The sequence below is a fragment of the Mandrillus leucophaeus genome, unplaced genomic scaffold (assembly GCF_000951045.1).
Source record: "Mandrillus leucophaeus isolate KB7577 unplaced genomic scaffold, Mleu.le_1.0 Scaffold78, whole genome shotgun sequence".
NCBI classification, from domain to species: domain Eukaryota; kingdom Metazoa; phylum Chordata; class Mammalia; order Primates; family Cercopithecidae; genus Mandrillus; species Mandrillus leucophaeus.
The window spans coordinates 1,001,464-1,027,972 of record NW_012108474.1 but is presented as its reverse complement, the minus strand read 5'-3'; the positions used below and the strand labels follow the sequence as shown (position 1 = coordinate 1,027,972).

The window sequence follows — 26,509 nt, the reverse complement described above, 5'->3', positions numbered from 1 at the left end:
GGCTGAGGGGTGGGTGAGTGGCTGCAGAGCCTTCCGGAAGTGGTGTCGGGCCGGGTCCCGGCTGAGGGGTGGGTGAGTGGCTGCAGACAGTTGGCCATGGCTTGTTGGAGGAGGGCATAGCTGCAGCCAGCGTCCAGATCCCACAGGAAAGTGGGATGCTGACTCCGGGTTTATTTTTCCATTTAATTAGAAAGACTAGAAATGTTTCCATGGCTCCTTTTCACGGGACATTGAAATGCTTCGTTGTCTCCAGCCAGAGTACAGACACTCTCACAGGCTGTGGGTCCTGATCCGTCCGGGACTTAGTTTTAGGTTCCACCCTCTGCTGACTTGAATATACACAGAAGCGTATGCGGCATTTCAAAGGGCTCTATGCACGGCAGTGTCAGGCCGAAGCCCTGGGAGAGAAGCAGAGCTCCAGGGAGAGGAGCCAGCCCCACAGAGGAGCCGCCAGGCGCTTGTATGAAAGCTCCTGGTGCCAAGAGTTGAACAGCTCCCACAATGCCTGGTGGATGCAGGGATTCATCGGCTCATCGGAAGCACCTTTTATGGCATTTTGATTGACTGTTAGTGCCAGCTGGAGAAGAAATTATCAGTGCACTAAAAGGTGTAATTACTTGATAGACTCTTACATCGGTGTGATTAATGTTCCTTTGGTGGAAAGCAGAGGGTGAGTTGATAAGAAAGAGCGATAGCAGCAGAGTATCCACCTGTTGATGAGGAACTGCCCTGTGGACAGAGCCAGCTAGGAAGGCAGGCACACCCTTCCCCGGCTTGTGCGCCTGGGTCAGAACCAGCGCCACACCATCAGCTTGGCAGATTCACTCAGAAACCAGCACCTGTGGTTCTGTGGCCTGGGAGGTTTCAGATGCCCTGACCACTGGGTTCCTCAGAGCCATCTCAGGGGGAGCCCCATGGCCCTCCAGGTGAGGGTGACAAGCAGAAGGGAAGGAGAAGCCACAGCTTCTGTGCCCGCCTGAGCTGGACGTCAGCTGCAGGCCTCAGGGCCACCACACAAAAGTCAGTTGTATTTCTTTTTTTTTTTATTTTTTTTATTGAGACAGAGTCTCGCCTTGTCACCCAGGCTGGAGTGCAGTGGTGCAATCTCAGCTCACTGAAACCTCCACCTCCCAGGTTCAAGTGATTCTCCTGCCTCAGCCTCCCGAGTAGCTGGGACTACAGGTGCCCGCCACCACACCCAGCTAATTTTTTGTATTTTTTTAGTAGAGACAGGATTTTACCATGTTGGCCAGGACCTTGTGATCCGCCCACCTTGGCCTCCCAAAGTGCTGGGATGACAGGTGTGAGCCACCGTGCCCAGCAAGTCAGTTGTATTTCTATATGCTAGGAGAAAATGTCAAAATGAAAACGTTAAGTATAGCATTTATAATAACATTCAGAACCATAAAATAGGAAATTTTAACAAAAGAAATGCAGCCTGTATGCCTCGAAAGATACCACACATTGCTGAAAGTAAGGAACACTTCAGTAAATGGAGAGGTATACCATGTTCATGAATCAGTCTTCATATTGTTAAACTGTCCGTCGTCGCCAATTTGAGCTATAGATTCCATGACATCCCAGACAATCCCAGAAGGATTTTTTCTTCCAGAAATAGGTAAACTGACTCTTAGATGTATGTGGAAATGCCAAGGACCTAAATAGCCAAAACAATTTTGAAGAAGAATAAAGATGCAGGAGTCACACTACTTGATTCCAAGATTTACTGAAAAATGATAATAATGGAGACAGTGTGACACAGACGTGGTTAGGGTTCCCTCGAGGGACAGAACTAATAGGATGAATATATATATAAAGGGGAGTTACTGAGTATTAACTCACACAATCACAAGGCCCCACAATAGGCTGCCTGCAGGCTGAGGAGCAAGGAGAGCCAGGAGAGCCAGTCCCGAGTCTCAGAGTGGAAGAACTTGGAGTCCGATGTTCGAGAGCAGGAGGTATCCAGGACAGAAGAACGATGCAGGCTGGGCGGGGACACCCATCTCATCTCTTCACCTTTTCCTGCCTGCTCGATATTCGCTGGCAGCTGATGAGATGGTGCCCACCAGATTAAGCTTGGGTCTGCCTTCCCCAGCCCCCTGACCCAAGTGTCAGTCTCCTTTGGCCACACACTCACAGACACACCCAGGATCAGTACTTTGCATCCTTCAACCCAATCAAGTTGACACTCAGTGGTAACCATCACAAGGCGTGAGGACAGATAGCTGCATCCGTAAAACAGAGAACCAAGAAACAGTCCCACACCAAAGTCAGGATCAAATGATTTTTGGACAAGCCACCAAGTCAATTCAACTGAAAGAAAGAAGCCTGTGCAACAATTAGTGCTGGAAGTCCTGGATATCCATCTGGGATAAGTGAACCCACTCCATCACCACGCACAAATGTTAATTTGAGATGGATTGCAAACATAAAAGCTAAAACTATTAACAGTGCTTGAAGGTAACATAGAATGTTTTGTCATCTTGTGATAGGCAAAAGTCTCTTAGGACACAGAAAACATTAACCATAAAAGAACAAAATGGCTGGGCGCAGCGACTCACACCTCTAACCCCAGCATGTCAGGAGGCCGAGGCGGGAGTGTCCCTTGAGCTCAGGAGTTCAAGACCAGACTGGGCAACATAGTGAGACCCTGTCTTTAAAGAAAAAGAAAAAAAATACATACATTGGACTTCCTTAAAATTAAAGTCTTCTGTTCTTCAAAAGACACCATCGAGAAAATGGCAAGGCAAAGATCAGGAGAAAATATTCACAATGCTGTTATGCCTGACAAAGAACCTGTATCTGGAATACATAAAGAATTCATAAAGTTCAATAATAAAGATAATTTGATTTTTTAAAGAGGGAAAGGATTTTAGCAGGCACTTCACAAAAGGAAATATGCAAATGGCTATCATAGCACTTGAAAAATCCCTCAGATGCATTGGCTGTTAGGGAAATGCAGAGCAAATCTACGCTGCGATACTTCCTCCCCACAAGAACGGCTGAAGTTACAAAGGCTAGCGAGTCAGCACTGGAACTCGTGTTCGTATGCTTAGGCTGCCATGAAAATACCACGGGCCAGGGGCCTTCAGCCACAGGGATTGATTTTCACAGTTGTTGGGGCTGCAAGTCCGAGATTGAGGTTCTTCCAGATGATTTGGTTTTCAGCAACGATGTCTTCGTAGCTTGTGAAAACGCCTTTCTCCGTGTCCTCACGTGGCCTTGCCTTGCAAGGACACTAACCCTGTCGGATCAGGGCCTCCCCTTATGACCACATTTAACCTTAATTAGCTCCTTAGCAGTCCCATCACGGGGGTTAGGGCTGCAGCCTGTGAACTGAGCGGGACACAGGCATTCAGCCCATCGCAGCAGGGTGAGAGGTGGGGGACGTGCCGCCTTGCCGGGGAGCAGGTATGGGCTCCAGCATGCTAGGAGAGAGTTCACCTGCTCCCAGCCTGCAGCCCAGTGTTTCCACTCATAAACAGTTACCCTAGAGAAACGAAACGCTTGTAACAGCACTGTCCACAAGAATAAGGACTGGAAACGGCCACAGCCCGTCAGCAGGAGAGCGGATAACACACGGGGCCACATTCCCAACACGGCTGTGGCTCCTCAGCATGAGGAGGAAGAAACTACGGATGTGGAAAGCGTGCGGTGGTCTCAGAGCTGGCGAGACACCAAGGAGTGTGCCCCGAGCCAGTCCCTTCATAGGAGGGTCAGAACAGGCAAACGGTGCGTGGGACGCGCTCAGAGAGGTGCCTTTGGGATTCAGGTGGGGGCTGACGGGGTGGAAGTTTGGGAACTTTCGGAGCGATGGGAGTGTTCTGTGTCTCGATGGTCAGCCCATGGTTCAGAGGAGGAGCCGGCAGGAGCACTGGGGAGGATGAGTAGCGTCACCGCCACGCAGCAGAGACAGGCGTCCCTGGGGGCAGCGCAGAGGTCACCACACCGAGCCAGACTGTCCTCGGCCTTCCCTGGGTTCAGCACCAGATGAAAACCATGTGCTTTGAACCCTGGAAAGACAATCAGCCCAGTCAGAGCCAGAGCCTGAGACAGGCGGCCCCCAGGGCGCAGCTGCAGGAAGCTGCATCCTCTCGTGGGCTCGAACAAGGCGGGGGACGATGTGTTCCCTCAATGGCTTCTTGGTGTCCCTTGACATCCAGGAGTGTGAGGTGAGGTGAGGTGAGGGCTCTGAGCCGGGAAGCTGACAAGTCAGGGAGAATGCCAGGCCAGACGCATCGGCCTGTGGGGGTGGAGCAGAGCCTGGCACTCACTGTCCTTGCTCCGTCTCACTCCGGCTGCAGCCCTGGCCCAGGCCTGCCCACCCCAGGCATGTGGCAGAGCAAGCCTGGCTCCCAGAGCTCCCCCCAGGCCCTGGAGTGGCAGGTGGCAGGCATCCTCATCCCAACCCATGGCCGTGCCATGCACAGGATAGCCGAGCTTGCCACTGCCACAGGGTGTCGGCGGGTTGGGGCAACAAACAGGGCCCAGGTGCTGGTGGCCAGGCTGGCTGTATGTGTGGGTCGACTGTCACCTGACTGCGCTGGAACAAGAACCACCCCCACCCACCCCCGCTGCTCTCCACCCGATTCTGGGCCGTCCCTGGCTGGGCTTCGTGGATCCTCAGGTTGTGCGGGTCATGGCTTCCTGGGGCCGGGCTGGAGCCATCATGGAGTCACCATGGTTCCTCACGGACACAGGCGGGGCTGGCGGCGCCCCTCCACCCTCCTTGCCTCAAGCTGCAGGGACAGCACCGAGAAGCCACGCAGACCCCGATGGCCTCGCCCGACTCTGACTCAGGGCCGTCTCCAGCCTGCATCCCACCGGGGCTGCACACACAGACGGCCTCTGCTGGAGCCCTGGAGCGTTTCCCTCGTGTTCTGTCTGCGTTTTCTGCTTTAAATGAGTTTATTTCAGTCGTGTCAAAGTGAAGGTCTCTTTCCCTCAGGACGTGATCAATGGCGTTGCCGTCAAGTCACAGTGTTTAGGGCAACAGATGCCCTTCAATGACGCTATAAAAAAGTAATTTCCCCTTTCTTTCCCCTTCTTGGTTTTGTGAGGACAGAGCATCTGTGTCTCGGGGCAGGGGTGGGTCTGCATACTCTGTGGCCAGCAGGCAGCAGACACCTGTTGGTGGAGCCCGCAGCTCTGTGTCCCAGCATCTCTGTGTCACCTGCATAGGGCAGAGGGTGGGTTTTCCATGAGGCCCCTGGAGCCAAAGCCACCCTTGATCACTTCCTGCTGATGAACTGGGCTGTGCTGGGGTGCAGAGCTCTTGGCTGCGAACGTTCTGGGAATTGAGTTGGGGTCCTTGTTGCTGGGAATTCTCAGACCTGGACAATATTAGAGAGGAGACCACTTGATTTTTAGTTTGACCCCTGGAGAATTGAAAAGCTGGAAATCTGTTTTCTGTACCTTCCCGCTCCCAGCCCTCCCCTCACTCCCCACCTGGCTTCTGTGTGGAGGGGGCGTCTGCATGGGCTGTCCTGCTGTGCCCACTGCCACTGTCTCCCGCTTCCTGCTGGAGCCCCCCTTGGTGTGAGTGTTGCCTGGCAGAGGCATCTCAGGCCCACAGGAGGATAAAGAGAAGCCAGAGAACTCATCATTCCAAAAACTGGCCAAGTTAAAACAATGTCTGGCCGGGCGCAGTGGTTCACACCTGTTATCCCAGCACTTTGGGAGGCCGAGACAGGCGGCCGGGCGCAGTGGCTCACACCTGTTATCCCAGCACTTTGGGAGGCTGAGACAGGCGGATCACCTGAGGTCAGGAATTTGAGACCAGCCTGGCCTACGTGGCGCAATCTTGTTTGTACTAAAAAAACACACACATAAAAATTAGCAGGTATGGTGGCGGGCACCTGTAATTCCAGTTATTTGGGAGGCTGAGGCAGGAGAACTGCTTGAACCTGGGAGGCGGAGCTTGCAGTGAGCCAAGATCGCACCATTGCACTCCAGCCTGGGCGACAGAGTGAGACTCCAGCTCAAAAAAATAAAATAAAATAAAATATGATGTCCAAACACACCTGTGCAGCTCACGGCTCCGTGGGGCTCACACCTGTGCAGCTCACGGCTCTGGAGGGCCCACACCTGGCTACAGCACCCACAGGTAGGGCCTTCTAATGCTCCTTATGTGCAAACTGTCTTGTCCTCATTAACACAAGAAGAAAAAGCAACAACTGAAATGTGGAATATGTAAGCCTACAGTGTCCACAATTTTTAGGTCAGAATCGAGCAAAGGCCAGGGAGCTATAGCCAGGCTGTATGATTGCAGGTGCCGTGGAAACTCCAGTAACTGAGATGCCGCCATGAAGAGCTGCCTGGGATATTACAGAAGCCTTAGGCCAGTCAATGTGACCACTTAGATCAGATGGACAAAAGCCTTGAAAAAAGGTGCAGGGGGAGTGCCGTGTGCAGTGACTTCTTTTCTCAAGGGAAGCCAGGATTTGGGACCTGCGTCAGAGCTGAGCCCCACGGCTCTCTTTACACCCAGACCTGCTCACCTTTTGTGGGATTCAGGCCCAAGTGTGCGGCATCGTGCAGTGGAGACTCCGACCCTCACAGGCCAGGGCAGGAGGTCTCCCGCGTCCAGGGCCCGTGCCTCCCACGTGTGTGCTGCCGCCCCAGGCCTCATGGGGTCGGAAGGAAGGTGCCAGGGGCTCAACAGGTTTGCACTTTAATGTCTACTGTTTTCCCACAGGCCCAGGACTGTCTGCAAAGCTCTTGATGCTGAGCGTGCTTCACCCCCAAGCGTCCCAGAGGGTCCGCAGCCCATGGGAAGTGTGGGTCATGGGCAGCACTGAAAGGCCAATGTGGAAAGGCGCTGCCGGCAGCCGGGAAGAGCTGACTTTGAAGTCCACAGGCTGCTGCCTGGCATCAGAGCCGCTGGTGAAATCACATTAAACGTCATGGAATCAGTATCGGCATGCAGCCCTGTGAGGCCAGGATCAGGTGGATGGCGGGGGCGACAGGCCTGCCCTGGTCCTAGGCAGCCACACTCCAGAAGCAGGGCGATTATCCTGATGGCTTTATTGCATCAGTATGGGGGCAGCTCAGAGGAAAAGGGGCTGCTTCAGGCCCATCGCCTTCAGGGCGCCACCCGGAAGGGGCAGACCTCTGGCTCCAGCACGGAGGCATCATGGGAATTTTTAGAAAATGATGTCTGTGGCATCCTGACCTCTGGCCCCGGCTGCAGCCCCCTGTGAGGCTGAGGCCCAGACCGGAGTCCTCGAAGGCGCTTTGTGCCTCTGACCTCCAGCGTCTGTGGGCAGAGCTAGGGCAGGAGCCGGGGTGCTCCTCGCAGCTGAAGCACATCAGCCTCCAGGGCGAGCGTGTCTCAGATCCCCGCGCAGCCCCCGGGACGATCACACAGGACATGCTCTCCTGTAATCTTCAAAGGATCTCCTGGGTTGTGGGTGCACAATAAAACTATGCTAAAAAGAGCACTAGTAATTCCTCTTCCCAGCCGCACAGTCCAGCTCAGGTGACCTCCCAGTGAGAGAACCAGCCGCCGTGCTTACCACGCACACGCCTTTCTGGGTTCACGCCGGAAGTTTCTATTGAAGTGCACGTTGTTTGCCAGAAAACAAAAATAAAAATACAGTAAGTCCAGAATCTCTTCTGTCTGATTTCTAGTTAAAACTGTGATCACAGCAAGAGGAATTCACGTGGTACAGTGACTAGAGCAGCAACTTCCGGAAGGCAAACCGATCCCGTCACAGAGACAGACGACTGAGAGTCCACAGCAGACCTCGTGCTTCGGAGATGCCACGCCATGGCGAGAACTGCCTTCCTCTTAATCCCTCTCCCCTGGCTAAGCTCCTAAGGCGTGGTGATTCTTGGGGTCTTCGTGGTGTCTGGTGACCTGAAAGCTCGTGCCCCAAGTCTTGGCACCTGCATGGCCTGGCTGCCACCCCTTGGCTCTGCCCCCGCCTAGGCTGCTCTGGGCCCCAGCTGCCACCCCTTGGCTCTGCCCCCACCTGGGCTGCTCTGGGCCCCAGCTGCCACCCCTTGGCTCTGCCCCCGCCTGGGCTGCTCTGGGTCCCAGCTGCCACCCCTTGGCTCTGCCCCCACCTGGGTTGCTCTGGGCCCCAGCAGCCAAGGCCTCAAGGGCACCCAGAGCCAGGGGAAGGAGCACTTCCGGTATTTTCAGACAGACAAGCCTCTGTGAACAGGCCTTAGGTTCTGGAAGCCCAGGCTCTCCCGGCTGGCATTGGTCAGAAAGTCAGTACCCCTGCCCGCAGTGTGGGTCCCCTAGGCTCTGCGGCAGCCCGACTGTCAGCTTGGGACAGCCTTTTCCAGGTGCTTGGGGAGCAAACAGCTGCCCTCAAACTCATGGGAATTCACTTCCAGGCAGCAAGCGAGCCCAAGGAGTTTGTCCAGGCCCAGGTCCTTTGGTCTGCAAGTTGGAGCCCAGTCAGTGTCAATGAGCCAGTCAGCTGCGTGTCTGAGGGCAGAGCTTTGTCCTCAGTGTGAAGCCACGGGGGCCCTGGGTCCCCTTCATCAGGAGCCACAGAGACCCTGGCCCACCACACTTCGATGCTCAGACCACTGTTCTGAGGCGTGAAGTGGCCCAGAGGCGAGGCCCCTCCTCGAGAGGATGCCCGCCACGCAGAGGATGCCCGCCACACAGAGGATGCCCACCCACCCGCCACGCAGAGGATGCCTGCCATGCACACAGCTCCTGGTGCAGCTGTGCAAGGAAGTCTGCGTGCTGAAATGAAGCGCTCGGGGGCACAGCCCACCTCCCATGCCAGTTCTCTCTTGCATGAGGGCAAGAAAGTGCGGATACCATCCCAGGAAAACGGGAGAGCCACGGAGCCAGGCGGGACCCCAGGCACCACCCCTGCCGCGACTGGGCCACCCTCAGATATGGAGACGAGAGGGCCTTGATAGACCCCACAGTGCCTGTGCCCATGGAGCCTGCTGGTCACGCTCACCCTGAGACACGATTTCCACCCACCCCCAGCTCTCAAAGCACTTGGGGAGAAGCAGTGGCTGCTGTAACAAGCCTGAGACCCCTGCAGCTGCTCACAGGGGCACCAGGCTGTGACCCGGCTCCAGGGCGAAGCTCTCCCCTTTGAGTTTTCTCCTGCGGAGGGAGGACCTGTCGCGAGTAATTCCCTGTGTTTACAGGTGGGGAGGAAGGGCCACTGATGTGGGCGAGGGGACCCTAATGCCAGGAGGGTGGAGGAGGTTGTGGCTCGGAGGGAGGCCTGGCGGCGCCGCCTCCTTGAAACACCACGTTAGCCGGTGCTTTCGGGGACTGTGGGGGCTTGGGTCTGTCCTGAAGCACTGTGCAGGGGGCTATCACTGCAGGGTGGACGGCAGGCCTCTGGGGGCCAAGGGAGAGAAACGGGGTATCCACAGAGCATCTCCTTCTGCCGCATAAGACCGTCAGACGCTTCGAGTTTCCAGGTGGCAGATTTGGGGACCTGTGTCCCAGGACACACGGGCATCAGGAGAGGAGCTGCTGCTGCTGCAGCCGCACGCTGCGAGGCTGGAACGTTGCCGACAGGCCTGGAAAGTTCCAGCGCTCCGAGCAGAGCGGGAGGGTAGCACGGACAGTGGGTCCCCGGCTCCCTTTGGGTCTGGTGCGTTTATCGGCCTGTCTGTGCCTTTTTTTTTTTTTTTTTTTAAGAATTAATTTTGGGCTGAAAAGCCTCAAAGAAGGCTTTGTTCCTTTGACACTTGCTCTGGAAGAAAAAAAAAATCCGTGGAAAATCTGACATCTGCAATGTAGAGATAAATCAATAGATGGGAGGAATATAATTATCTTCCACTCCTGAAACAATTTTTCAGATTTTTAAGTGTCTCATATCAGCTTAGAATTTGAATGACATTTTAATTATTTTGTTTTTTTCTTCTTTTCCTGGTTTGAATCTCCATAGAGTTCCACTCTCGGATTCTGCAGGGAGCAGAGCTGGTGCTCATGTCGGGGGAGCGGGGGCGGTGGCTGTGCGCCTGCCCAGTGGAGCTGTGCATTTCATCAGAAGCGGTGGCTGCCCTGAGCATGGGCAGTGCCTTGAGGAGTGGGGCCTGCTCCACCCGGTCAGCTGAACACCCTCGGCTGTTTTCATGCACGTTTGCAGGACAGGAGCCCAAGCGGGAAACAGTCTCTGGTGTTTTTGTGATCTGAGCACACCCAGCTTCCAGAAGACCTGACTCGGTTTTTAAGGCAGTTCACCCTTCAGGTCTTTCAACAGTAACACTCCTGGGTGTTTGGTGCCCTCCCTGCCGTTGGGGGTGCAGGGCGTGTGAGGGCGGGGGCGTGCAGCGAGACCCTAGAGGCGGTGATGCCAGACCCAGACGTGCCCCCCTCAGACACAGCCTTCACAGTGTGCGGGGTGGCGGAGCCTGAGAACCCCTCCGAGGCGCGTCTGTGGATCGTGCAGCCTGCGTGTAGGTGGTGTCCCATCTGGCTCACACGCGGAGCAGGTGCCTGTTGCTTGGTGTTCCTGTAGGGCCAGGCTGGGCTCTTGGTCCCACTCCCCTGCTGTTTCTCATTCGTGTCCCTCTCAGTCACGTGCCGTCCTTCAGGGTGCAGCGCAGCCTCTCCTGGCTCTCCCACTCCCCCGCCAGTCCCGCGGGCCCCATGTTCGAAACTCGTCGGAATTGGACACGCCCCTCCCCTGCCCGGGTCGTCCTGCACAGATAGCAGCAGAGCCTGCTGCCTTCTCGGTCACATGTAGCCAGAGAACCCGGCGGCTCCCGTGCTGCCTGGCCCTGGCTTGGAGCCCGCAGCCACCCCGAAGGCCCTCCCGTGTGTGGTCGGTTTTGTGTCAGCCTGGCTGGGCTGGGGTCCCTGGTCCATCACCAAATGCTGGCCTCCGTGCTGCTGGGAGGTATTAATGTTTTGCTGACGTGGCTCCAGCCCGTGATGGGCTGACCTGGGGAGGAGGAATCTACTGGGAGGCTGAGGCTGACCCGACCGGGCAGGAGACCGAGGCTGGAGCTGGGGCTCCCTGGAGAGGAGGAAATTCCACCCCAACGGCAGCTCCGGCCCCTGCCCTGGAGGTCCTGATGGCCCCCACAGGCCTCAGGCTGCACCCCCGACCGTCTGGAGGCCAGTCTCCCACAATGGGACCGTGACTGGCACCGTGGTGGAAGGGACCCTGCATTCCAGGGACTCCTGGGCCTCCCGCTGCAGCCTCCTCAGCCCTGCTGTGCCTCATGCTCCGCCTCATGCTCCTGCCTGAGGAGTGCACCCTCACCCTCCTCTTCTTCCCTCGTGGCCATGCCCACCCTGCCCCGGGGCTCCCCGCCCAGGCCAGCCCTGTCAGCTCTGTCCAGACACGAGCCAGCCTCCGCTGTGAACAGATTGTGTTCCCTGAATTCTATTTCACATGGAAACCCTGACCCCAGTGTCATGGTACCAGGAACCAGGCCCGACACCCCAGCACGCCCACAGAGGGAGCACTGGCTGATGGGAGGCAGCCGTTACGAAAGTGTCCCCAGAGAGACCCTCACCCTCTTCCCACCATGTGGGCAGCAGCGAGACAGCACCACCTGCAGCCCAATGCAGCTGCCCCGGAGCCCACCATGCTACACCGACCGTAGCCGTCGGCTCTGAACCTGCGGCATGGATTCCTGTCCTTTATGTGCCGCCGCGTCTGCCACGCCTGGTGGCTGTCCTGCCTCTCTGCACCTTGTCGCACCTGTGCTTGCAGCACACGGCCTCTACGGGGTGGAGCGGGACCCGGCACCTCACGGGCACTCAGTGCTTATGTGCCAGGTGGACAGTCGGGTGGACAAGGGGACAGGTGGGCGGACAGTCCGGTGGACAGGGGACGGGTGGGCGGACGGTCCGGTGGACAGGGGACGGGTGGGCGGACGGATGGTCCAGTGGACAGGTGGATGGAGCCCAGGGGATTTGGCCGGGAGTGGTTGTAGCGGCAGAAACCGCCGTCATGGAGGAGGGCTCACTTCCGCGTCTGTGCAGTCTCACCTCGGACGCAGGCAGTGTGTGAGAGACGCTAGATGTGAATCTGTCTCAGCGGTGATTTTAGGGTGGGCGGGAGGAGGGGGCAATTGTTTCTGACTTGTGAAGGAATCATCTGAAGCCGTGAGTGCCCCAGGGAAAGCGGATGGGTGTGGGAGCCGACCCCTCCCTGGATGCTTCACTGTGGCCCAAGCACTGCAGAACTCCCACCCCCACAGCCTCCCTGCACCCCCACAGCCTCCCTGCCCAAGTCCCACCTTCCCCAGTGCTGACGGCTCCCTCTGCAGGCCCCTGGAAGCTTCTCCCGTGCCCCAGGCATCCTCACAGCAGCCAGTTGCAGTGTGTGGGAGACACACGGGGCCTGCGACTGGGCTCCCTTTGTGTCGCAGGGGGCGTGGCTGAGACCCGTGTGCACTGGGCGCTCCCTCCTGACTTTGGGCTCATCCTGGAGGCTCTGAGAAGCTTCCCTCTGACACTGTCCGTGGGGTCTGTGCAGCGCATGGTGCATTTGTCCTCTTTAAAGACACGCAGCTTCTGTAGCGTGATGATGCGTGGAGCTCTGAGAATGAGTGTTGGGGAAGGCACACCAGGCGCTGACTATAAAAAGGAAGCCGCCGTTGTTCACGCCCGCGGTGTGCACTTAACTCCTGTTCATCAAAGCAGCCCTGAATCTGCCCTTCCCAAACTCCCCCTTCCCAAGTGTTTCATACGTAAGGTCCCCTCCCTCACGGCACCTGCAGCCCAGATCCACGGCCTTCGTGGACGGTTCGTCTTCCCGGGAAGCTGTTTCTGTTGGGGCCGCCGCGTCCCCAGCCCCCGTGACAGACTCTCCCTCTGCTGTCTTCCTTGCAGGGCCTGATCAAGATCCGGGGGGACCGGTGCTGGCGAGACCTCACCTGCATGGACTTCCACTACGAGGTGAGCGCGCCGTGCAGAGTGAGGGCAGAGCCCCCGCCTTACGCCGTCCCATTCCCACTCTTGGTGGGCGCAGGCCTGCACACCCTGGTGAGCGGTTGCGTCACAGGGTCACCCCCAGTTGATTCAGGACACCCTCTCCTTTCTCTGGGTGGGGTGGTCACACGGGGGTTTGCAGGCGCCCCTCACTTGCTGGGGCCGTGGGGACGGGGTCTGTGGCCCTCCATGGTCTCAAGTGCAGCGGGTTTGCTCTGGTTCCTGCACCGGCACCCTCTGCTGCTGTCCTCGGTCCTGCCCAGGCCTCCAGGCCAGCCCCTCCTTCCTGGAGTCCACAGCTCCCCACCGTCCCGGCAGGTGCCTCTTGGGGGCTTCCTGGCTGTGTGCCCAGCCCCTGCCATGCGGAGCTGTGGCTCCATCATTACTTGGACATGGGCAGGTGTGTCCCACAGGGCAGGTGTGAACCACAGCATAGTTCCACTGTGCTTGGCCCCCAGGCCCAGGCTGAGTCCCTTCAGACACCCCGGTTCCTGCCAACTGCTCACAAGTTCATGTAGGGGCTGGGAGTGACCTGGGGCCTGGAGCTCACGAGTTCACGTAGGGGCTGCGAGTGGTCTGGGGCCTGGAGCTTGGATAGTCATTTGTTCTCAGTCCATGTGGGAGCCTCCTGATAGCAGCGTCCCCACCCTGGGCCTGTGTGGTCGTGGCCACGGCACACCTAGAGCTTCTCAGGCCTGGACAGCCCTTCCTGCGTTCGGTCAGCGCTCACACCTGCACTGGAAGCCGTCGTCCACGTGCCGCCGACAGCCAGTGGCAACTGTCTCATTGCCTTTGCGTTTTCTGCCAGGGTTGCTCTGGCACTCACCGCCTCCACGCGTGGAGCTGGTGCCGTTCTCACGTGGCACCCCTGCTGCGGTTCTGTGTCTTGGTCCACGTGCCGGCCTGGGACGGGCGTTTGTGCCTGCATTTACATTTAGTGACTGTGTCCTGACTTTATTCTTCAGGCTCTTGAGATCTCCCCATACCCCATCAAATGCCCCACCTTGCTGAGGACCTGTGAGCTCCTCTCGGTCTGAGACCAGGTTCTGCTGACGGTCGGTGAGATGCCAGAAAGCTCTCAGCTCTGTGGCTGGATGGTCCCAACACAGCCGTGACAGGCAGCAGCCGCAGAGCACACGGGCGTGAGAGGCTATCGCCAACAAAGCTTGCACACCGCAGCCCACGCCGGCCACCCTGCCCCCGAGAAGGTCCAGTGCCCTCAGCCCAGGTCAGGAGAGCTGAGGGGACCCGTGTGTCCAGACGCCCTCAGGACAGGTCAGCAGAGCTGAGGGGCCCATGTAAGGTGCCCTCAGGACAGGTCGGGAAAGTGTGGGGAGGTCCCGTGTCTCCAGAAGCCCTCGGGACAGGTCAGGAAAGCTGGGTGGGCCCCTTGTCTCCAGGCCAGAAGCTCCACAGCGCATCTCACGGAGCCCGCTGGCTCAGCACAGGTGGGGACAGCGGTGGTGCACTGGGCTCAGGTCCACGAAGGCTGGGTGCTGGTGAGGACCATCCCATGCAGGTTTCCATTGGCGAGAGACACTGAGGTGCCCACCCGTGTCCCCACAAACACTCCGATGCCTTCTCTACAGAGCGGCTGCATTTTAAAGCTGGTGTCAGGCATCCTGGGCTGTGTCTCTTCAGTGAACGTGGCTGCTCTGGGCCCGGGAGGGTCTCAGGATCCGCAGGACTCGCCCGGCCAGGACCACCAGGGTGTGGTGTTTCTGAGGGGTGGGTCACACCACAGCTGCGCTCCGGCGAGGACGCAGGTCGCAACTCTTGGGGAGGCTGGCTGGGGGGCCCCAAAGCTGCCTGTCAGCACTGCCTTCCCCTGTGTCCACCCTGCCAGCTGGGATGCGGTGGGTCCCTTCCCGCCCCCGTGAGCACCCAGTTCTTCCTGTGCCCCAGAGGCCCAGGACTGCCCCTCGCCGGAGCTCTCTGCTGTGTTGTGTGTGAGGAGTGCTCTGTGTCCGCCGCCAACTCCACCAGTTCAGACATGGCCCGAGACAGTGGACAGAGTGGGCCCAGCCTGGAGCACAGAGGCAGGGGCAGCCCGGGCCTGAGGGATGGCCCTGGATGTCTCGAGGCACCCTCGGTGTCACGGCCACCCGGAGGGTCGGCCGCAGCGGTGTCCGGGCCACAGACAGGGCCTGCAGGCAGGGCCCAAACCCACTCTCCCTGTAGCTTGCAGCGTGGCTTTATCTGGGACCGCCTTGTGATTAGTTAAGATGAAGTCAGCGTGGACTGTGCTGAGCCCCAAATCCAACGACTGTGTCCTTAGAGGAGGCCCAGACACATGGGGGTCCTGTACCCACGTGGCTGAGCTTCTGGGAGGTTGGACTGTGGCCGGGGCCACTCCCCTCTCCAGACACTGAGGCTGCAGTGCAGGGTGTGCGAGGTCAGGGCCCTTTTCATCCACATCCCAGGACAGGCTGAGCCTTGGCTCACGGAGAGCCTTGAGCCTAATGTCCTGATGGTCACATGGGGTCCAGGGCCAAGCCGGGCAGCTTGAGGCTCTGGCGGCAGCTGCTGTCCCAGCGGGTGGGGCCACCCCCTCCCCGCCCAGCTGCAGAGACTGTCCTCGGGGAATCGCGTTTCAAATCCCACCATCACCTGAAGAGGCATGGGGGAGCCCCACTGAGCTGGGAGAAGGCCCAGGAACCCCTTTTCTTACATCCCGGGGGCCCCTTGGGGCTCTAGGAGCGAGTACCTGGAGTAGCCAGTGTTCAGAGCAGTGCGGCGCCGTGCCTGCAGCGGGTGGGCCGCCGTGACAGGGCTTCGGTTCACTGTGTCCCTGGGGCAGGGATGGCCCACGTACCAGCCTCAGGGGCCTGGACTCCACTCGACAGACGGAGCAGTGGCCATGCCCAGTCCAAGGCCAGGTACGGGGGCAGTGTGTGGGGAGAGCGAGGACATCACGTCTGGGGACAGCTACATGGGGGCCCCGGGAGAGGGATGCACAGGTGGGCAGCGGCCATGAGGCAGAGGGGCCCTCAGCTGGGACGGGAGCCGCAGCCCCCTCTCACCTCAGACTTGTCTCTCAGACAAGGACGCTCCCTCCCATATGTGTTGAGGACGAGGCACTGGTGAAGGTTTCAGGAAGTCAGGGTGTCATCTGCGCGCCCAGGGCCCTGCATGAATCCTCTGTCCGAAGAGGACCTGATTCCGGAAGGTGGCAGGCCCCTGCCTGCAGCCCCCGAGCCACGCCGTCTGCCCCACAGCATCGGGGGTGGGGGCCTCAGGCCCTTTTGCTGTCTTTCCGCTTCTTGCTGGTCAGATAAGGAGTCAGGGGGGTGCCCCTTTCTAGGAGAGTTGCGCCTATGCTGTGGGGGACGCTGAGCCCCTTCAGGAGCCTGGAAACCTCCGGAAGTTTCAGCAGCACAGAGCGAAAGGCAGCCATGCACCCCGGGGACTCTCCCTCCGGGCTGGAGCTCCGAGTGTGCGGACTTCTCTCCCCCGAAGGAACTGCTCGGCCGTGGCCGTCCGCAGCCTCACACCCCAGACTCGCCGCTTTTTTCATCTGCTGGTAACGAAAGGCGGTTGCCAGCAAATTCAGTCCGTTAAGCCAGAAGCAGCGGGGGAGGCGTCCCCAAGTTCCAAGAGAAGAGGCCAGTTTCCCGGAGGGTGAAAGGCGACGGGGCAGCTCTGCCTGAAACTCCCGACAAGCCTGTGGCCTTCCATGCGTGGTGTTCCCAGATCTCCGTAGACTCCACCAGGATACCCTGCAGCTCACTCAGCTCTGACGCCCTCTACCCAGAGTGAGTGCAGACGCCGCAGGCCAAGGGCTCGGTCCCACGAGACACTGGGGATGCACTGATGGCCGCTTGCTCTCAGCCAGGAGAGGGACCAGAACCATGTCCTCAGCCCTGTCCCCAGGACCCCCAGGATCCCAGGGCCAGCACAGGACAAGGGTTGGTGACCGGGGACGGGCGCCATCCGGAATGCCGCGGGCTGTGGGGAGGGTTGCTGCGGTCCCCACGTCACAGTGGTCTCCTGACGACACGGATGCAATAGCAGGTTGTGAATGCGGGGGTCACGCAGCTGCTTTGAGCAGCAGGGATGGTACTGGCTGCTGAAATGGAAAATCCAGGCCTGTCCTCTGTCTGCACGTGGGTTTTAGGAAGTCAGCTGTCATCGAGAGGGGTGGGGTGAGGACTCCTACGGATGGTTTTGATGCAGAGAAGACTCACTGGATCTGGAGTACATGGACCCCGAACATTGCAAACAAGTCTCCGTTGCTTTTTAGGGGAGTTGAACGTGACTCTGTTGCTAGAGAGCTGCGGGAAGTCTAGCACCATCATTCAGTCCCACGGTGCTCCTTCCACGCCCCTTCCAGAGCTGCTTCCCAGACGTGGCACAGGGCAGCCCCTGCCAGGGCCTGGGCGGGCAGGGACCCACGGCCACTTCCCTTGCTGCCGGCAGGAGTACCCCACTGAGCTCCACCCCCTGCACCCCAAGGCTTGGCCCGAGGTCAGGCCTGTCGGTGAGTTTGGGCCGACGTCGTGGAGAATGACAAGTCTGTCTGTCTGCTGAAGGACGCTCTCAGGGCTACAGACAGGTCCCGTGATGGCACGGAGCCTCCCAGAGTCGGCTCACTACCAGGGACCAGGCCACGCACCGCAGACCCTCGGGGAGCTGCCTGGGCAGGGCGGGGGTCCCCTGGATCTGCCTGGGGCCACCTGACACTCCTGGAGCCAGGGTCTCCCAGCCTGCGGCCGGCAGCCTGCGGCTTGGGGGTGCGTCTCTGGCGCCCACACATGCGGGCGGAGTTTTAGACCAGTGGTTAGAGAGATCCGGAAGCACTGCCCCTGCCGCTGGTCACTCTCTGCACCCTGACTCCAGGCCCAGGCCACGGCCATGCCTTCCAGGGTGCCTGCGACAGCCCTGCTCACCCCGAGGTGCTCACGGGGACCAGAGGCCATTCGTGCTAGGAGTGCGCACTCTCTGCGTGGGGCGGGCCACACAGAGCAGTCCTCGCTGGACTGGGCTCCCAGAGTTCTGCGGGGCCTCCGGGTGTGGGTGGGAGTGACAGGGGGGTGCAGAGCTGCTGTGGATGCCCGCGGGGGACAGGGCCCTGCTGCCCAGAGCAGCCTTGCTGAGAGAAGCCTCCGCTCATGTGCCCCTGCCCGCCCAGCTCTGCCACAGGTACCGAGGCCGCGTGTGTGCCACACTTCCGGCAGGAGTGCAGGAGTCCGTGCTGACGTGCTCAGCCTGGCCTGGCCAGGTTCCACCAGTGTATTTTGTGGCTGGTGCGTCCCCGTGTCAGGCAGGCGCCCTTTTCCAGCTTGCCCCCTCAAGGCTCACACAGAGCACAGCGGCTGGAGCTGCCCCTGGCTGACTCCCAACAGGGAAACTCAGCACAGCCTTTTTCCTCCTGTGTCCCAGGACCCACCCAGCAAGGGTTTGGGCCAGGAGATCCTGTAATGCCTTTAACTACGACTAGGGGCCGTGGGCTGCCAGCCCCCTCAGGCTGTGACTGGATGGGAGTCACCAAGCGCCCTCAGATACGGTGGCCCGATGTCTATGTGGGAATAATATGTATCCAGGTTGGCGTTACCCTTAAAGACTGTGAATGTCATCGTTAGGGGAACGCGCCTGAATCCCATCCGGCATGCGGGGAGCTGAGGCCTCTCGCCTGGTCTCCTGGCTGTTCTATTGGTTTTTGTAAGAGGCTGTTCTATTGGTTTTTGTAAGAACATGTTTTCTGTGTGTGCTGGGGGCTGGGGAGGAGGGGCAGTGCCGGCCTGTGGAATGTCAGGAGCCCTGGTGGGAGGGGCCTGGGGAATGTCCAGGGCCTCGGGTAGGAGGGGCCTGGCCTGGCAGGTGGCCCACTGCAGGGTGGTTTTGGCAGGGCCCGGCCGACAGCCCCAGGCCCATGCCCTGGCATCACCCGGCAGAGCAGCCCACCAGGCCAGTACAGGCCTGAGGAGACACCGGCCTTCCCTGGGCCTGGATTTCCCGGTCCTCCTGGGGTCCTCTTGCCAGGGACAGCCGCGGTATGGGAGGCAGGGGTGCCACCTCAAGGTCAGCAGTGCTCACGGCTCTTCTACCCACGCAGCCGAGGATGGCAGCACCTGCATCTGAGCCCTGTTCTTACGCATCCCTGTGCTGCCCACCCTCCACGCCCCCTTACTGGCTTGTGTGATCCCGAGCAAGTTCTGTCTTTTCAACTTTAAACTGATTACCTACTACCCTAAGGCGGTTGTGAGAATCAAATGTTGTAACCCGCACTGAAACGGAGGTTCTGTAAAGGCTCCAAAGGGATGGGGATTTTCCAGATCTTTCTGTTATTGGTTTCTAATTTAATTGCTTTATTGTCAGAATGTATTAGATCTGCCCTGAGTCTTAAAATTTAGTCAGATTTGTTCTGTAGCCCAGAATGTGGTTCGTCTTAGTGAAAGTTCCATTTGAGCTAAAAATGAACAGTGTTCTGCCAGGGTTCATTAGATCGAGTTGGCCAATAGTGTTTTCAGCTCTCCTGTACTTCCTCATTTTCTGCCTGTGTTATCGATTATTGAGATGACGGAGATTGAGATCTCCAACTCTAATTACGGATTTGTCCATGTCTGCTTGCACTTCATGTCTTCTGAAGCCCTGTTACCGGGCGCATACATATTTGAGAGTCTTCTGACCTGATGAACATTGTGAAATGGCTCCTAACTCCTCCTCATATTCTTTGCTCTGAATCGCGCTTTGTCTGGTGTGAAGGTGGTCAGTCCAGCCTTCTCGTCACTCACGTTTATATGCTGATTTTCCACCCTTTACCTTTCAGCCTGTGTGTGTCTTCGTATTTGAAGCAGATCTCTTAGAGCCAGAGTATGCGTGGGTCTTATTTTTCAATCCAGTCCGACAAGCCCCGCCCTTTATCTGGGTGTTGGGCCGTTGGCATCCACTGCAGTCTTTCCTGGGGAAGGTTTCAGCTGTTGTCTTGCGATTTGTTTTCTGTTTCTCCCATGTGTTCTCTATTTTATACCTTCCTCTGGATTAATTGAATATTTTTGTGACTCCTTTTTATTTTCTTTCTTGGCTGTAACTTTTTTGTCTTATTTGTGTGGTGGTTTTAGGGTTTATAGTACATACCTTTAATCCATAACAGCCCACCTTCAAGTTATACTAAGCCTATTTCATAAATGCTGGAAGAATTTTACAACAATATTCTACCAACAGTATTTTCCCCTCCTGGTCTTTTGCTATTATTGCCAAACAGTTTGATTACACAGTCCAATTATCTTTCAGAGACATTTCATTCAATTGGAAGAATAGCCTCATTGTGTATCCATATACTTACCATTTCCAGAGCTCTTCTTTCCATCTGTGATCATTCTCCCTCCACCTCATGTTACCATTTCCAGACTCCTCACTCCTGCGTGGAGACCCAGGTTTCCATCTGTGATCATTCTCCTTCCACCTAACAGACTTGACATTTCTTCTAGCATAGGTTTGCTGGTGACAAGTTCTTTCAGCTTGTCAACGTCTAACAAAGTCTTTATTTCACCTTCATTTTTAAAAGAGATTGTTGTTGGGTATAGAATTCTAGGTTGACAGGTTTAGTACTTTAAAGATTGTACTCTACTCTCGTCTCATTTGCATTATTTCCTATGACAACTCCTTATCTACGTACTCTGTAACATCTTTCTCTATTTGCATGTAAGATTTTTTATCACAAGTTTTGAGCAATATTCGATTATGATGTGTAGTTTGTAACACTACTCTAAGAGATACACTTCAAATACGAAGACACACACAGGCCGAAAGGTAAGGGGTGGAAAAGCATACCATACAAACACAAGTGACAAGAAGGCTGGACTGGCCACCTTCACAGCAGACAAAGCAGAATTCAGAGCAAAGAATGTGATCAGGAGTAAAGAGGCTATTTCACAGTGTTCATCAGGAGGTCAGAAGACTCGCAGACATCCATGCACCTGGTAATAGAGCTTCAAAAGACATGAAGCAAAAATGGATAGAACTGCAAGCAGACGTAGACAAATTCATAAAGTTGGAGATTTCAATAACACATAAAGCAGGTAGATACAAAATAAGGATATAGAAGAGTTGAAAAACACTACCAACTAACATGATCTAATTAACATAGGCAGTTTGTGACAATTTGATTACTTGTCAATCAAACTACAATCAAAGTGATCAATAGTGTCATACTGTCATGCAGTAAAATGTGGCCATTTGGTTAGTTGGTGTCATTTTCCTCATGTTTTTTGTGCTTGGAGTTCGTTGAGTTGCTTGAATCTATAGGTCTATCATTGTCATTACATTCAGAAAATATTTGGCCAGTGTTTCTTCAAATATCGTTTCTGTACCTCTCCAGGATGTGAGGAGGCTTACACAGCTGTGAGTGCTGAGCCCTGTCTGGGGTGGAGGGTGTGTGAGTCAGTACTAAGTATCTGTTACCCAAAGACTCAGAAAAACTTTTACTTTGGTTTCTCTAAAATGGGCTTTTCCCACTAACATCAGAGTTCCACACTCTTTGGCTTCTGGATTCAGGCTGTTTCAGAGATCTGCTATCGCCCAACACACCCCAAGCCTCAGTGGCTTAGAGCAGCAGCATCTTTCTCCTGGTCCTGTGATGGACTCCGCCGGGCGGCTCCTCTCTCCCCTGGTCCTGCGATGGACCCCGCCGGGCGGCTCCTCTCTCCCCTGGTCCTGCGATGGCTCCTCTCTCCCTGTCTCTTATACACATCTAGATGTGTATAAGAGACAGTCTCTCCCCTGGTCCTGCGATGGACCCCGCCGGGCGGCTCCTCTCTCCCCTGGTCCTGCGATGGGCTCCGCCGGGCGGCTCCTCTCTCCCCTGGTCCTGCGATGGACCCCGCCGGGTGGCTCCTCTCTCCCCTGGTCCTGTGATGGGCTCCGCTGGGCGGCTCTTCTGCTGCACGTGGTGTCAGGTGGGGTCATTCACGAACTGATAGCCAGGCCGAGAGGTCCAGGGAGGCTTCACTTGTTCTGGAACTTAGTGTGTCTCCTGGTGGCCTTGCCACATGGCCACCATGGGCTTCCTCACAGCTTGGTGGCCTCAGAGTAGAGGGATCTTTCATGGGGCTGGATCTGTCTCTTCAAGGACTGAGCTTGAGAGTTCAGAACATCACTCACTGCATTCTCTTGGCCAAAGCTGAGCCCCAAGGTCAGCTGGGGAGGCGAACCCCGCTCAGGGGGGGCCAAGGTCAGGTGGGGAGGCGAACCCCGCTCGGGGGAGCCAAGGTTAGCTGGGGAGGCGAACCCCACTCGGGGGGGGCAGCAGCCACCACAGCTGGGCCTGAGGCTTTTCTCGTTTTAAAACAGCGTTGGGTCACGTCAGCCCCGTTTCTGTCACATTTGTCACCGTCTTTGCCACTCACTGTCGTTTTCCTCCATCTGCGATTGCCGTGATGGGAAGGGGGGTTGCATGTCCACAAAGGCATCACACTGTGCGCCTGCCATGGCCCCTTCCCAGGTGAGGTTCTCAGCCAGTGGCAGTCACCACTTTGGGACGCAACATCCAAGGGCCGCTTCCCACAGGGACCTTTGTGATTGGCTTGTTCCTGGAACACATGGGACCTGCCTTCATCCCAAGACCCTCACCTGATAAGCATAAGCAGCCTCCTCTCCCCTCCCACACGTCAGCAGCCCCAGCGTGCAGGAGGGAAGGAGAGGTTCAAGTCCCCCACCCCAAAAGCCAGACGGAGAGCTGGGACTTCGGGTGTGAGCCTAGCCCTGGAGATGCTTGTTCCCAGCACCTGGCCAAGCCTGCCGCCTCCTGCGTGGGTCTCGCCACAACCCCAAACACACGGTGAGCAGCAGCCTACAAGGGAAGTGGCAGCCCAGGCGTTCTGGTTCTTCTCTGGCTTTTCACTGTGGGCACTGGGGGGTGGGTCCCAACAGACAACACTCGTTCTCCCCTAAGATCGGCTGCCTTCTAAGTCCCTAAACAGGTATCATCCCCTTCACACTTTCCTCATGTTTTTCTTATTTAAAATTGTCTTTTAGGAGAAGTTTGCGGACTGTTTCCTAAGGTCTGGGCCAGCAGCCCTGCCATGCCCTGACCCGCCATTCCCCTGGCCGCGCGCTGAGTGTCCCGGCCGCATGGGAGCTCCTAGCCTTGCCATGCAGTGTGACCCTGCCACACCCACCTCACGGCCCACAGCCGAGTTTCCGGTCATGATGTTTTCTCCCAGCCTCGGTGTAAACAAAAATAACTCTTTGCCCTGTAAGCAAATGAGCAGAGGCCTCAGGACCCTCCCCAGCCCATGGCTCTCAGGGGTACTGGGGCCCTGTGCCCGGACGCCCCCTCTCGGGTGTGCACGTGGCCGCCTCCTGCACATCCCACACCCCCACCCCGGAGCGAGTGCTGCTCTCGCGTGTGCACGTGGCCGCCTCCTGCACATCCCACACCCCCGCCCCGGAGCGAGTGCCCAGCACGGCCCCTACGTGCGCTTTCTGCCACCCGAGGGCCCCGACCTCCACGCAGCCTCTCTGGACCCCGGGAGTCCCAGGACCAGGGTGCGGACTCTGAAGCGTCTGGGGGCTGCCTCCGTCTCTGCAGGGCTTGTGATTGTTGTCCCCAGTAGGGCTTCTGTGGCTATGCCGGACCCCATGGCTCCCGCGGGTTGTGTTAGCAAGGCCTTCAGCCCTGAGCAGCATGCGGGCAGACCCCTCTGCAAAGCCAGGCAGAGCGTGCAGCATCATCCATCACGGGCACTTTTCCCACCACCACCCTGGGCTCACTGACTCACATGACCCTGGCAGTGCCACTCCGGGTCCCATAGTCTGGGGTTTCCAGGAAACAGCGTGTGGGGCCTGGGCCCCGTTTGCCAGTCGGGCGTTCTCACTCCAGACAAGTCTGCACAACCGCTCTGATTTGATTGATGGATCATTTGATACAAGGTCTTGTTCTGTCGCCTAGGCTGAGTGCGTGGCACAGTCATGGCTCACGGCAGCCTCCACCTCCTGGGTTCTAGCGATCCTTCTGCCTCAGCCTCCCAGGTGGCTGAGGCTACGGGCATGCACCACCATGCCCAGCTAATTTTTTATTTTTATAGAAATGGGGCCTTGATATGTTGTCAGGCTGGCCTCAAACTCCTGGGCTTAAGTGACCTGCCTGCCTTGGCCTCCCAAAGTGCTGGGATCACAGGCCTGGCCTTGATAGTTTTCAGTTATGGTGCAGAGCAAGTTCCTGTCCTTCCTCCTGACAGGGCTGCCGAGTGGGACCCAGGTGTGGGGACTCCTCTGTGGCTTGGCCTGGGAGGCTTCAAGGTCCCCACAGCCAGGTTTTGCGCTTAGAGCCTTGAGCTGGGCTCGGGGCCCGGGCCCCCATTCCTGCTGGTCCCCAACCGGCACATCCCCACCCACGTGCCCATCCCCAGGGAGAGGGCATCCTGAGCCTGAGGGGCCACCTGCGGAGCCCAGCTCTTGGGGGTTGTGTGGGCAGCGGGCAGCGCGTTCTCCGACCACGTGTGTTCTCGAGTTCGGCACGGACGGTACAGGTGTTGTCTCTCCTTCAGTTAGGGTGTGTATTCTTGGTTTTTAGATGGTAAAGATTTTAAGACAAATATAAACACTTTGCTTTTGCTTTAAAAACTCGCTTCCCCCTCAGTGTCCCTTGGCTCTTAGGCTGGCAGGTGGGCTCCACGTGTGCAGGGTCAGGCGAGCCGGGGGGATCCTGTGGGCAGTAGGGGTTGGGGTCAGGGTCAGGGGGCCAGGGACCCACATGCCTATCCCTAGCCCCACCCCCCGAGATCGGCCAGGCACCTCACGGCCCCTCCTGTCCGTGTCCCTGCAGACCCAGCCGGTGCCCAACCCTGTGTCATACTACCTACACCACTCACCCTGGTGGTTCCACCGCTTCGAGATACTCAGCACCCACTTCATCGAGCTCCTGGTGCCCTTCTTCCTCTTCCTCGGCCGGCGGGCCTGCATCATCCACGGGGCGCTGCAGATCCTGTTCCAGGTGAGCCTGCGCCGCCCACCGGTCCCCGTGTCCACAGACGCTGGTCCGTCGCCCTATTTCTGGCTGCCCTGCTGTCTGGGAGGCCCCTGGGGCATTACAGGCCCCCTTTCTTGGGGACAGCCTGTCCTCCCCAGCCATTGTTGGTGTCAGGGCCTCACCAGCTCCTTCTCATCCCCTGCAGGGGCCCCACCGCGGCCCTGTCCCGGGCTGGAGGCTGAGGGTCTCCTTCCCAGGCATCCTCCGAGGACTGGCTCCTCCCAAGAGCATTTCCTGCAGCTGCGAGAGGCCCGGCCGTGTCCTGGGCTCAGCAGCGGGACGGGGTCAGGCACGCCAAGGCCCTGTGTGGACACCCCCACATTCCTGGGATCCTCTCCTACGATTCTTCCATTCTAGAGGTTTCCTTTCCCGTGTTCGTGTCAGTCCACCAGGAACCAGGGTCTGCGAGAGGCGAGGGTCATTTGTCTCCATGTGGGTGAGGGACTGCCTCCCCTGCCCCCGGAACCCAGGCACCCCTGAACCCCCATCCTGCCCACGCTCACTGCCATCCCTGCCCCACAAGCCCCCTGCATTGAGGACACCTCGAAGGGCAGGGCACTCCCACACCGCCTCCGGCCGGGCTGGGCCAGTCTCGGGCGTTTGCTTTTCCCTATAAACGCTACATTCCGATTGTCAATTCCCAAGGAAAATGTGGTGGGGATTTTAAAGGTGGTTCTGTCTCTCGATTGTTTCGATGGAGGTGTAACATACATCCAGGGCAATGCACAGGTCCTGGGGTGGCATTCCACGTGCTCTGGAAAACAGATGGACCTGGGTGCCCCACGCCCCTTCTCCCGCCCTGCCCCATGCCCCTTCTCCCGCCCTGTCCCGCCCTGCCCCTTCTCCCACCCTGCCCCATGCCCCTTCTCCCGCCCTGTCCCGCCCTGCCCCTTCTCCCACCCTGCCCCATGCCCCTGCCCCCACCCTGCCCGCCCTTCCCTTGCCCTGCCCACCCCTGCCAGAGCACCACAGCCTCTAGGGGCAAAGCTCCGTCAGCAGGCGCGGGTGCTACATCACGTTGGTGCACGTGGGGGCGCCCACAGTTGTTGGCCGGGCCCCGTTTCATGGTGTGCGTCCTGTGGTCGGTCCGTCTGTCCTGTCTGTACTCGTGGTGGTTTCCGGCTTTCACCACAGCCTGCCGTGCACACACGCGATCTCGTCATCCCGTGGACGTGTTTTCAAGGGCACTGCTGTACCGTGAGCAGGCCTGTGATTCACTTTACAGGAAGCTGCACGTGTCCCAGGGTGGCTGTGCCGCTCTTGGCCCCTCCCCGCAGCAAGGACCCTGGCTGTGGTCGCAGGGGCCCTGAGCAGCTCCTGACGCCCTCGGTCTTTTCCACATTAGCTGCTCGGACGCAGGTGCTGGTACCCGTGGGGTGATTTCTCTGGCGGGCATCGATGTCACTGTGAATCTAAGTGGGAAGAACAGACTTGCTCACAGATCGTCCCCTGTCTAGGACCGCACGTTTCTCTCTGCAGCTGCTCAGGGCTCCTGGAATAGTTTCAGTTGGTTCCGTGTAGCCGTACCCCACACATGTCTGCAGGCTCCTGGAATAGCCATATGCCACGCATGTTTGCAGGCTCCTGGAATAGCTTCAGTCGATTCCATGTGGCCGTACCCCTCGCGTGTCTGCAGACTCCTGGAGTAG

The 26,509-nt window shown here is 57.9% G+C and overlaps 1 protein-coding gene across 1 annotated transcript in view; it reads left to right on the top strand.

Annotated features, from left to right (window-relative positions):
• Positions 1-26,509, top strand: part of LMF1 (lipase maturation factor 1) — a 96,811-nt gene that overhangs the window by 45,961 nt on the left and 24,341 nt on the right. Inside the window, exons 4-5 of the mRNA XM_011966913.1 lie at positions 12,791-12,856; positions 24,657-24,824. Of these exons, the coding sequence (XP_011822303.1) occupies positions 12,791-12,856; positions 24,657-24,824 (234 nt within the window). The remainder of the gene's footprint in view (positions 1-12,790; positions 12,857-24,656; positions 24,825-26,509) is intronic.